The 13,179-nt window shown below is 42.5% G+C and overlaps 1 protein-coding gene across 2 annotated transcripts; it reads left to right on the top strand.

Annotated features, from left to right (window-relative positions):
* Positions 1–543: 543 nt before the first annotated feature.
* LOC309515341 (CX3C chemokine receptor 1-like) lies at positions 544–12,726 on the top strand. 2 transcript variants are annotated; one of them, XM_082193122.1, is made up of 3 exons: positions 544–1,200; positions 1,857–1,923; positions 10,148–12,726. In XM_082193122.1, exon 3 carries the CDS (start codon positions 10,161–10,163, stop codon positions 11,211–11,213), a length of 1,053 nt encoding a protein of 350 aa, XP_082049248.1. In that variant the 5' UTR covers positions 544–1,200; positions 1,857–1,923; positions 10,148–10,160; the 3' UTR covers positions 11,214–12,726. The 2 variants fall into 2 exon arrangements, with proteins under 2 accessions (XP_082049248.1, XP_082049247.1); XM_082193121.1 differs by lacking the exon at positions 1,857–1,923 and having other exon boundaries at positions 545–1,200; positions 10,148–12,443.
* The last annotated feature ends 453 nt before the right edge of the window (positions 12,727–13,179 follow it).

Here is a 13,179-nt window from a genome sequence, read left to right as displayed (position 1 = left end):
GGGCCGGACTATATTTTGAAGAGAGAGAAATGAATGGATTCCTATGCCCCACAAATAACCCGGAGATGCATTTTAAATAAAAGCACACATTCTACTGTAAAAACATGCTGATTCCCGGACTGTCTGTGACCTGGCTTAAGAAGGTGATTGGGCTGGATCCGGCCCCCGGGCCATAGTTTGCCTACCCATGTTCTAAAAGATACATTCTTTAAAATACAAGTAAAAAAATACTTTCTTAAAGATACATTCTTGAAGTCATTCTTAAAGATGCATTCTTTTAAAAGATAGAAATGAAGAGGTACAAGTAAAAAGATTCATTCTTGAAGTCAAAGGTACATTATTTCTCAGAAAACGACATTCTCTGATAGCATACATATACTTACTCAATACAGAATATAAAGCAGATACGAATATAGACAGTGTCAGTCTTTAATTCCCCTTTCTAATCATGGTTTCTCTTATGACATCTGCATTAGAGGGCTGGCGACAGATACCAACAGCAAGGGAAGACGTTAGTGCACACAACCTCATGCCAATGTGGAAGTTACTGTCAGCTGTCAGCTGTGTAATATGAGGCAATGCATGTTCTTTGTACTTTTGTCCGTTTACTGTATTTATTTCCCTCGATTTGAACTATAAAATGGTAATTTTCTTGAGTCAAAATGAGAGTACCCCTGAACATTTTTTAGGGGGGGGAACCCACTGTATCTATCTATCTAAAACGACATTTATTTATTTAAAAGTTTTTATACCCTGTCCTTCCTTTCAGAGTGGAGTAGAGGCATGCTTGCAACACAACATGTGACATAAACGTTACAAAACAAAACAAATGAGAAATTATTGTTGGGAGTCAAGTCCATGGCACGCTGGGGAAATTAATTTTCCAGGGGACACTCTTTATGTCACATGATTCATTCATCTCAGAATCTGGTGGGTGTTCATGTCATAATCCCACCCCATATTTTTTTTTCCAGCCCAGCAAGAACCCAGTTAAACATGCATGCAGCCCTGGTCAGCCTATGCAAGATCTTCTCGGAAGAAGCAGTTCATTTCCCTTGCAGAGCTGGGTTGCAATTGAGGAAACACTTGCAGCATCTGCAGTCTATGCTCTGACTGCATCAGTCTAAGGCAGAAGAGGGAGCAATCACCCTGGTCAGATTTGAGCACATTTTCATTTAAAGCAAGACAGAGCCTATTAAGGTAAGAACAAGAAGCACCATACAATATCTGAAGGGCCATAGCACTCCTGCACCTTTAATAGTTGTACAGGAGAGGGCATTTCAATAGGCTACTTTGCATGACAAACTACTATTAAAGGTGCAAGAGCCAGTGTCCTTTTTACCTGGCCATTCTAGTTCGCAATATTAGCTCGTGTAATTTTGATCTCCTTCTCAACCAACAGCTACGAAAGTAAATATGAAGGCCGACAACTGATTAAGGATGTGTTAGGATGTGTTAAGGATGTGTGGCTGCAGCGTGAAACATATCTTCTTTGTTTTGTTTATTAAAAAATTATATATATTGTTTGCCACAGAGATTTCAACAGTGCCAAAATAGTGGAGTTGAAACATCACTTCCAGTCTGCGGCATGGAAATATCCACTGCTGTTAGTAGGGAAGGAGCTGCAGTAGAAGTCCTTCCAAGGCTAAACCTTGAAATCATTTCGTGTGCATGCACACTTCTTCAGATACATGTGTGCATGCACACGGAAGCTCATACCAAGAACTAACTTAGTTGGTCTTTAAGGTGCTACTGGAAGGAAAATTTTTGACTATGGCAGACCAACACGGCTACCTATCTGTAACTGGAACCTTGAAATCATGTTGTTGTTTTTTTTAAAAAAACTATATTAACAGCAGAATCCTGTGTATGCCTGCTCAAAAGTTAGCCCCAAGAGCTCAACTGGACTTATTCTCAGCTTAGGTAAGCATGTATCAGATTTTGGAATTGGGAGAAATTTGATTCAGTTCACACAAATGTGAACCAACCTAAGACACCATTTCAAAAACAATCAAACCTTTGTTTAAAACTGCTGCTTTCCTCTCTCTCAATTTCTATCCATTCCTGCTTTACTAACACCTCTTCCTATGTTTTTAGCTATTCTTATTTTATCTGTAAGGCATCTTGAGTTTCTGATACGGAAAAGGTTGGGTATAAATAACCAAATATATAATAATGATGATGATGATGATGATATTATTGTTTATTGCTACAATTTTCCTGTCCGTGTCTTTCCCTACTCACTGAATTCTCCCCCCTCCATTCTTCAGTTGCCCCATGTGAGATAGTACCTCCACACAATGTATTTCACTTCTACACCATGTGTTGTCTTCAGCATGATTGAATGTAGCAATTTAAAACAGATATTTCATTAACAAGCCAATGCCGTGTACAAAATCCATTAGCTTCTTTAACTGACAAGAAGAAGAAGAGAAAAAACACCTCAAAGTTTGCAGAAAGATAATAAAATCGAGACAAATCTACAGCCATACTTTAAAGCATGCAAAAGTTAAACTACCGAAACAGATTAAAATGACCTCAACTTTATATTATTATATTTACTTATGATTAGGCATGTAGAAGGTTGCACAATTAAGATTATGCTTGCCTTTCCATTGTCGCCAGTGGAATACTCTTTCCTGAGGCTAATAGCCCCTCCAAGGAGAGATTGTTGTTGGGACTGTGGGATGGTGGTGAGTCTAATCCTGCCCAACCCACCCTGTGGTCGTTGTAGACATTTTAAAAAACTGCACACAGTAATTGTTTTTATGCAATTAGCACAATGTGTCATTTGACACTTAAACATGCTTTGGCACGGTTGTGAATACTTCACGGTTGTGAATATTTGAATACCCTAAAAGCATTGGAAAGAATGCTTTTCAAACCTCCCTTATCTTGCCCAAAGTCTCTAGAATCAAGAATGATTTGCACTGAAAAATCCAAGCAGGGTGGAATCCCAGCTAATGTGAAGGGAGTTGTATTCTGATTTTTGCAGGGTTCAGGTGTGGAAGATAATCTATTTTACAACCTGTGGTTGTACGCTAAACTATATTATTACAGCTACAACTCTGGGGTGATAAGCCACCATTAGTCATGCTAAGAGCAGACCAATTCAAATCAATGGACTTAACTAGTATTCTGATTTTAGTGGTTCTATGTGGGTTTGACTGACATTGGTCATTGGATATCTCCTTTTCTAAAGCATCTCTAATACAGTGGTACCTCAGGTTACATACGCTTCAGGTTACAGACTCCGCTAACCCAGAAATAATACCTCGGGTTAAGAACTTTGCTTCAAGATGAGAACAGAAATCGCACGACGGCGTCGCAGCAGCAGCGGGAGGCCCCATTAGCTAAAGTGGTGCTTCAGGTTAAGAACAGTTTCAAGTTAAGAACAGACCTCTGGAACAAATGAAGTACGTAACCAGAGGTACCACTGTATTACATTCTCTTGGTGTTAAGGTATAACCAGGTAATCATAGTTCCTTAGCTGTGGCTGAAAATTGTTTAGTATTACGGCCTTCCTATAAACACCACTTGGGACAGGTTTTCTCTTGTCTTTTCTTGCGCATTACCCATTTGCGAAATCCCAGCAATCTGTCTTCAGCGTTAAGTCCCATCTGGAAGCATCCTTAGATGCAGGCCAATGAAATAATCATAGAATTGCAGACTTGGGAAGGAATGTCAAGGCTCATCTGGTCCAACCAACTGCAGTGCAGGGATCTCAGCTAGATCATACATGATAATGACTGGCTCCAAATAACTATTTAACAGTAGATGCTTCTGACAGGCTGGAGATGGGGTGTACCTTTTTGAGAACCGAAGGTAGCTTGAAAGAAACAGGATATTGTATTGTGGCTTGTGGCGTTTGTATACTCTTCCACTTTTTGTATCACTGATTTTAATAAAAACCAATAAATGAGCCCGCCACGGGAAGTGAAGCTTTCAATCTCTCGTAACAATTGACTTTTCCAAACAGCAGCCATGATTGAGCTGTTGCTGGCAATCTATCAGTTCCACCAAAGGGCCTCCAGCCCATTTCTTTTGCTGTCAAGAAAGATCCAGCAGCCATCGTAGTCAGAGAGATGGTCTTTTGCTTAGCTGTGCAATTAATGGGTGAAGTGGGGAAAGCATGATTGCTGCGACACGGTCCCTGTCCTCAAAAGGCTGATAAAAGGAGTGACTTGGGGGTGAAGAAGGAAGCTTTTTCTCTGGATCTAGAGAAGGTGTAGCCTTGTTGTTGTTAGACCAGAGCTCCCATCACCCCCGAACCTGATGGTTGGATCTGATGGGAGCCCAACAACATCTGCAGGTTCCCATGTTGGCCTGACCTATAGGATCTCTACCCATAGTAAGCTGCCTTACAGGCCCAGTCTCACTCTTATCTACACTGGTTGGCAGTAGGCTTGCCCTGTTGTTGCTGTTTAGTCGTTTAGTCATGTCCAACTCTTCGTGACCCCATGGACCAGAGCACGCCAGGCACTCCTGCCTTCCACTGCCTCCCGCAGTTTGGTCAAACTCATGCTGGTAGCTTCGAGAACACTATCCAACCATCTCGTCCTCTGTTGTCCCCTTGTGCCCTCCATCTTTCCCAACATCAGGGTCTTTTCCAGGGAGTCTTCTCTTCTCATGAGGTGGCCAAAGTATTGGAGCCTCAGCTTCAGGATCTGTCCTTCCAGTGAGCACTCAGGGCGGATTTCCTTCAGAATGGATAGGTTTGGTCTTCTTGCCGTCCATGGGACTCTCAAGAGTCTCCTCCAGCACCAGAATTCAAAAGCATCAATTCTTCGGCGATCAGCCTTCTTTATAGTCTCACTTCCATACATCACTACTGGGAAAACCATAGCTTTAACTAGGCTAAACATACCCAACTCCTTCAACCATTCCTCATAAGGCTTGGTTTCCAGACCCTGACCCTTGATCCAGGTTTCCAGACCCTGACCCGGCGATCAGCCTTCTTTATGGTCCAGCTCTCACTTCCATAGGCTTGCGCTATGTCACAAAAATTCATGACATGTCCTGGTTTTTGGGTGTAAAAATGGTGTCGAGAAGGAATTTTGCCGAACCGGCAAAATGTCAGGGAAAACCCAGATGTATGGCAATGTGCTGGAAAAAAGCAGCTCCAAAAGCTTAAAATCACCCAATAATTTGGGTTTGTTCCCAAATGAAGCTCAACAGTTTGGGTAGGTTTATTAAAAAATACCTTCAACAATTTTGGTGGTTGGCAGTGTCAGAAATTTTACTTTTTGAAATATGGCAGCCCTCGTTGGCAGTCTCTCTCCAGGGTTTTCCCCTTAGTCCTATCTGGAGACGCCGGGGCTCAAACCTGTGCTCTGTGACTTAGCTACGTACCCCAAAGGCCTTACCCCAACATATGCTATACACATTGAGGGCAGAGCCGGGCAGTGCCCATTCTCCCCTGCCCTCAAAATGCTCGTATGCCACGCACATTGAGAAGAGCATGTGGGAGAGGAGTTGATGCACATAGTCTCTCCTTCCAGATGGTCCTCTCTCGGAAAGGACATCGTGGGGTCAAGGCAAGACTCAAAAGTGTGCATACCTTTGGTGTGGGGTCAGCAGCAGGGCCCGGCTATGCCCTTCATGCATCAGCTACGCATGTGAAGAGGGCTTTTGCAAAGAGCTTTTGCAAAGACCATACATTTAAAGTGCATTCAAAGCACATGACTTCCCCCAAGGAATCCTGGAACTGTCATTTGTTACGGCGGGTACTGGGAAGAGTAGCTCTAGGCTTTTCCAAGTTCCCAGGATTCTTTGGGATGGGGGTGGGGTGGGGCATTAAGAGAGAGTCATGTGTTTTCAATGTACCGTATTTTTCGCTCCATAAGACGCACTTTTTTCTTCCTAAAAAGTAAGGGAAATGTCTGTGCGCTTATGGCGCAAATGCGTGGTCCCTGGAGCTGAATTGTCCAGGGGCAAAAAGCAGATCATGCTTTTAAAAAAAAAAATAGGGCGCAAAAACGTGGTTACAAAGCACAGATCCACATGGATCCTCAGGATTTTTGCACTGAGCTACCCCAAACTCACGGTCAAATCACATGTCTGTGGCCACAGCATGAACCACAAAAATCATACATCCACTGTTTCGTTCAGAATATTTTTTTTCTTGTTTTCCTCCTCTAAAAACTAGGTGCATCTTATGGTCGGGTGCGTCTCATGGAGCAAAAAATACGGTGCTTCAAATGTATGGTGAAACATTTAATTCCCATTAAATGTTTTTCAAAGTCTTGGGTGTTTCAACACGGTGTGGTTTTCCTGTGCATCCAACCCTCCAATACTCTGTGTTCCTTTTTCCTCCTCACCCCAATTTATACCGAGAGAAGGCAGGGGATACACAAAAGAGGACAAGGACTGTCCCCTGTGGGCAAGAGGGGACGAGAGGGGCAGAGGTGGCATTTGCTGTGTGGGAAGAGAGAGGGACGGAAGTACCACGAAAGCGAGCTCAGCGCAATATGCATCTTCTTCCCGCAAAGGTCAGCAGACGCAGGCCTTTTGCAGCATTACCACTTCCACCTGTCTTCTTGCCCCATCTACGTGGGAAGCCTCATCCTGTTGTCTCTGGGCTTCTGCAACCATCCTTGCCTGGGACAGCAAGATAAGATAGCAGCAGGCTGCTTCTGTGCAAAAGGAGTAGCCGAGGAGGGGAACTAAGGATTAACCAGCAGCGGTTCTCAACCTGTGGGTCCCCATATGTTGTTGGACTACAACTCCCATCATCCCTGAACTCTGGCCTTGCTAGCTAGGGGTGATGGGAGTTGTAGTTCAACAACATCTGGAGACCCACAGGTTGAGAAAGGCTGGATTAACAGGTTGCTTCTCAAACAAAACAAAGCAAAAAATTCCCCGGGTCACCCTTTCAAAATAAAAATTTGCTCACGCCACACCAAGTTTTCTATTGAGAAAAGATCCATTGGAAAATGATAAGAAACTATTTCTTGCAGTGCTTGATTTATAACACGGAACATAAGTGCTTTATAATATGATCATGGGACATCCAGGTAGTATAAAACAATGCAGCTACATAAGAACAGGAATCGTTCCCAAAATATAATGATAAACAATCCTCTTCCATATGTACCTTAAGCCCAGACCCTCAAAGTGCCCCTGTTTTCCAGGGACAGTCCCAGATTTACAGAAGCCATTCCAATTTCTGATTTGACCCCGGAATGTCCTGCTTTTCCTTAGGACACCCCTATTTTCATGAGAGAAATGTTGGATGGTATGGAGTTATGTGACTCCTGAGACAAGGAGATGCAAGCTTTGGAAGACATCTGAAGGCAGCCCTGTATAGGGAAACTTTTAAAATGTTTAATGTTTTATTGTCTTTTTATACATGTTGGAAGCTGCCCAGAGTGGCTTGGGCAAACCAGTCAGATGGGTGGGGTACAAATAATAAAATTACTATAATAAATGGCTATATACAAACTCAATGAGAGGTATGGGTGATCTCATTTATATTTGGTTTCATTTGAGACAAACTCTCATCTCCTCAACAACACAAAGAAGCCTTTCCCGATCTTTCATATTTGTCAAAAAAGCTACAGTGGTACCTCGGGTTAAGAACTTAATTCGTTCCAGAGGTCCGTTCTTAACCTGAAACTGTTCTTAACCTGAAGCACCACTTTAGCTAATGGGGCCTCCCGCTGCCACCGCCGTGCAATTTCTGTTCTCATCCTGAAGCAAAGTTCTTAACCCGAGGTACTATTTCTGGGTTAGTGGAGTCTGTAAACTGAAGCGTCTGTAACCTGAAGTGTCTGTAACCCGAGGTACCACTGTATTTTGAGAACCTATCAACCCATATTCTCTCTCTCTGTGTGTGTGTGTGTGTAAAACACTGAAATGTTTGCCTGTTTCTTGTTCTTGAATCTTCCCTTGCCTGCCACACCCTTTGAGAACCACTACCTTACAGCGACCTAATGTCTGGTTATCAGGTCTGGCTTGAAACTAACACCATGAGTGGGAACTATCAAAATGTGACTGCTGAGGTTTCCGTATTGTGGCAGAGGAGCTGCTTTTCAGTGAATATGAGTGAACCTCAGAGAAGAGGGTACCAAAGGGTTTCCCAGGCTTCTGATAGCTGAGGCTGCAACTGCGCATCATATGAAACGCAAGACAGGCTTTTCTCTCTTCTTGTAACATCTAAGGATGCCTCCGGACTTAACAGCTTCTAGCTTTATCCAAAAACTGTTTCTCCACTAAACCTCGTTCCACTTGCACATTTTTTCCCCCATCGTTTCCTTCGTCTCACTGGCTTCCAGGGTTCTGCTGTACTTGGTTTTTCCACTGTAAAATGACAAGCATCTGTAAATGTTTACTCAAAGTTCCTTTTACAGATTTAAACGGCCTTATTTCAAATTCAGTTTGTGTAGGACTGCAGCCCCATATCACCCTGGGATTGCAAAAGGAACACACACACACACCCTCGCCAAGTCTTGGTCATGCTGCACAAATTTAAAATACCACTTTAGGCTGATGAAATGTGTTATGTACTGAGTTGAATAGGATCCAAAATGCAGCAGTCTGATTGGTCCTAGAACAATAGGATTCAGAATGCAGCGGTCTGATTGGTCCTAGAACAATAGGATTCAGAATGCAGCAGTCTGATTAGTCCTAGAACAATAGGATCCAGAATGCAGCAGTCTGATTCGTCCACAGGAGCCACCCAATCCACCTCCAGGTGGAAGTGAATCCGCAACCGGATTGGCCTACAGGAGAATCCCGGAATTAGCCAATCACGTGGGGCCCATTGTGTAAATAATGTATATAAAGCAGACATTCTGGGGGAACTGCCATTCCTCCTCACCACTATGAGCTGAATAAAGAGCATGAAATCCACTCTTGACTATGAGTATATTTCAAAATGTTTCTGCTGTCTACTGGAAAATTGGCTTGAATCACCTTTTGACAGATTCCATCCAGGGTGACCTATCATAGAAAAGAATCAAATTTTACCTTTTCAGAGAAAATGATAGTTACCTTGGGAGTCTACTTAAATGGCACAAATGTACATATGGTAGTCTGGAGACTGAACAAACTCAAGCATTTTAATACCTGTGAATATGTCAAATAACAAGACATCCATGATTTGATCTGCCATGTCTTCTTTTTTCTCTTGGTAAAGAGCTGCCACCACATGGCCCAATTGGTACCACAACACGGGGGTTGTGATGTAGAAAAAGGAATGAGAAGTTCTGCCACAGAGCTCCATAATCCTTAGTGTGGCTCTCTGGCAAAAGACTTGCGAGCCTCACAGGCAATCTCAATTTTGCATGGACAAAAGAGGCACATGTTATTTCCCCAACTAGCACTTGGGAAAGTGCTTCCACAGTTAATTTATGTTCCGGTAATCTGGGTCTATCTAGAAATAGCACAATTTTTTTAGGAAGTTAACTGTAAACAATAATGCAGACATTAAAAAACAAAAACCCTCAAAATGGTGGCATGCGGCAACATTTAATGCACAGGGTTTCGCCCAAAGAATTAAGGGAACTGGGGCACGGGTGACGCTGTGGGTTAAACCACAGAGCCTAGGACTTGCCGATCAGAAGGTCGGCGGTTTGAATCCCCACGACGGGGTGAGCTCCCATTGCTCGGTCCCTGCTCCTGCCAACCTAACAGTTCGAAAGCACGTAAATACGTACTGCTCTGGCAGGAAGGTAAATGGCATTTCCGTGCACTGCTCTGGTTCACCAGAAGTGGCTTAGTCATTCAGGCCACATGACAAAAACAAAAATGTTACTTAAAATGTGAAGAGGTGATTTAACACAACTGTAGGACTTTAATGTCGGGTTCACAGCTGCTTTGCATTTGAAATGAGCACCAGAGGCTGATCCACCAACACTTGCCTGTCTTCTCCAGTTAGCTTAGTTGGTTAGGTACTGGTAAAACCAAAGTCACAGATTCAATCCCCATACAGACCACCTGCATATTCCTGCATGACAGGGAGTTGGACTAGATGACTCTCTCTATGATTATATGAAATCCAGAATTAGTTAGCTCTGCCTGCCATTGGTTCTAGCGCCACTTACTGTTGGCCTCCCTGCCAATTCCAATGGACACCAGACACCTCAGGAGAGAAGTCTATTTCTCTCTTCCACAGCTAACTGTGCTTCTCCTTTTCCTTTTTCAGGCAAGTATTCATCATGGCTGAGGACCATCTGGAAGTGGTCACTGAGTATCTCTATGAAGAGCAGGCCATAATGTGCGAGAAAACAGACATCCAGGCATTTGGCAAAGTCTTTCTGCCAATACTGTACGCCCTTGTGTTCACCGTAGGGCTGGTTGGAAATGGCCTGGTGGTTCTGACCATCGTGCAAGGTGGGCGTCAAAAGAGCGTCACTGACATATTTCTCCTGAACTTGGCCATTTGTGATCTCCTTTTTGTCATTTCTCTTCCCTTTTGGGCTTCTTACATCGTAAAAGGTTGGACACTCGGGAACATTCCGTGTCGGATCGTTTCCTCTTTCTATTCCGTGGGCTTGTACGGAGGGATGTTTTTCATCACTGTCATAAGCATTGATCGGTACTTTGCTATCGTCCGGGCAACTTGCATCATGAAAGCCAGAACAATCCGACATGGATCTCTCACTAGCCTTGCAGTCTGGACCCTGGCCATTTTGTTTGCAGCTCCCCATTTCGTGTTCATCCGAAATATAGGTAGAGAATGCACTTCTCTGTATCCAGAACACCTTGAGGAAATCTGGCCCATTTTCACTTACATAGAATATAACGTCATTGGTTTCCTTCTCCCATTGTGCATCATGAGTTTCTGCTACCTGATGATCGTCAAAACCTTGATGTCCTGCAAAAATCACCGGAAAAGAAGAGCCATGAAGCTGATTTTATTAGTGGTTGTTGTGTTCTTCCTGTTCTGGACTCCATACCACATATCACTTTTTCTGCAGATATTGAGGCTCTCCGATTTCTTTCAGAGCTGCAGCTCAAGGAGGCTTTTAGATTACACCATGCAAATCACCGAATCGCTGGCTTTCAGCCACTGCTGCCTTAATCCCATCATCTATGCTTTTGCTGGTGAAAAATTCAGAAAGAAGCTTTCTCGCTTGGCTCTCAGATGTGTCTCGTTCTTTTGTTTCTGTGCTCCTTGTGATAGAGCTCCCATTCCTGTTCCAGAGGTCACCATAACCAGCAACCATACGCAGAACACCAGTGACCAAGATGGCTCCATCCTTCTGTGATTGTTCCCTGAAGAATATTTTGTATACTGAATGCTAGCCTACAATTTGACCTAGATGTGAGTGAGCGAATAGGGTTGGGTCCAAAGATCTGTCCATGGGGAAAACGCCATGTTGATATATTGAGGACTGGATCAGATTGTGGAAAGTGAATTTGAAATTTACTGATTGTTTATTATTGAAGGAGAATTATATGAAAATGATGTGCAGATGGTATATCACGCCAGTAAAATTGGCAAAAATGTATAAAACAGAGCAAAAGAACTGTTGGAGGTGTAAAGAAAGGGAAGGTACATTTTATGTGGTGGGAGTGCAAGATTATCAAAATATTTTGGGAAATGATATACAACAAACTGAAAAGTATATTTAAAATAACATTTCTTTAAAAACCAGAAGCCTTTTCGTTAGGTATTTTAGGACAAGAGCTGCCGAAAGAAAAACGGACATTATTTATATATGCTACAACAGCAGCAAGAACCCTAATAGCACAAAATTGCTGTTAGAATTGCTGGAGAAGTACCATCTAAAGAACAATGGCAAGAAAAATGGATGAACTATGCAGAGTTAGCAAAGTTAACGGACAAACTGCGAGAAAAGGACAACAGGGACTTTGAAAAAGAATGGGAACCTATTACAATATTTTTGCAGAAACACCAAAAAAAATGGACTCGTTGGCAGGATTGAAATAAACATTTACAATTATATTTACATAAAACAAGGAATATAACACTGTGATAACATAGTATTGTATATAAACAGCAGAACGTATCATTTGATGTAATAAACCAGAAATGGAAGCTGAGGGAAGTCAATGGGGGGGATGAAAAGCTAATGTTTAGTATTGATAGTGGATATTTGTTTTGAAAATGGAAAATCAATAAAATCTTAACAACAACAAAAAAGAAATATATATACACACACATATAGCATGCCCCCCCAAACTGGTATCTGATTATGCATTAACCTTAATGCTTAGAAAGTTCAGGTAATTTTAATTTATTTCTGTATTTTAACTTTTGTAGGTTTTGAAGTATGGTTGTAATCCTTCCTAATTTTTATTGTTTTATCCTTTAGTAAACTGCTTTGAAGGTTGTTGTGTTTATAATCAAGAGGTGTATATATTTTATTAAATAAAGGATTCTTATTAAGCCATACAAATTATTCAACTATCCAGCATAAGAAAAGAGACATTGCACGTTCTTTTGTAATTCAAGAAAATCTTTAATAAAAATTATTTCAAAACAAACAAACAAAAAACTATGCAGCATATAGTGTCCTGTAAAATTTGTTTTAGCCATCATAGAGAGTCATTACCAGGAAAGAATATAGGGAAAGCCTTACTGTTCAAGATAGCCGTATCTGCAGATAGTTTCATATTGGATATTGGATAAATGGCACACATCTCCGTTGTCTCCCAAGACAGGCAGATGCTAACCAACCAATTGGCCAGCATACTGCATAAAATTTATCCATGGATAATCCTTGTAAAGCCTTCAAGGTTTGAGCTACTGATAGCTGAGCAGCCACTAAAAGAATAGTCAATAAATCCTTCGTCTTTATATTAAAGGTAAAGGTACCCCTGCCCGTACGGGCCAGTTGTGACCAACTCTGGGGTTGCGCGCTCATCTCGCTTAAGAGGCCGGGAGCCAGCGCTGTCCGAAGACACTTCCAGGTCACGTGGCCAGCGTGACGAAGCTGCTCTGGCGAGCCAGCACCAGCGCAGCGCACAGAAACGCCGTTTACCTTCCCGCTACAAAGCGGTACCTATTTATCTACTTGCACTTAGGGGTGCTTTTGAACTGCTAGGTGGGCAGGAGCTGGGACTGAAGGACGGGAGCTCACCCCGCCGCGGGGATTCGAACCGCCGACAATGCGATCAGCAAGTCCTAGGCACTGAGGTTTTACCCACAGCGCCACCCGCGTCCCATATCGTCTTTATATTATTGTGTTGTAAATATATTCAACACTT

This window comes from Podarcis vaucheri (genome assembly GCF_965113315.1).
Source record: "Podarcis vaucheri genome assembly, chromosome: 12".
Classification (NCBI taxonomy): domain Eukaryota; kingdom Metazoa; phylum Chordata; class Lepidosauria; order Squamata; family Lacertidae; genus Podarcis; species Podarcis vaucheri.
Note: the sequence above shows the minus strand (reverse complement) of the source record. Positions and strands in the feature narration are given on the sequence as shown.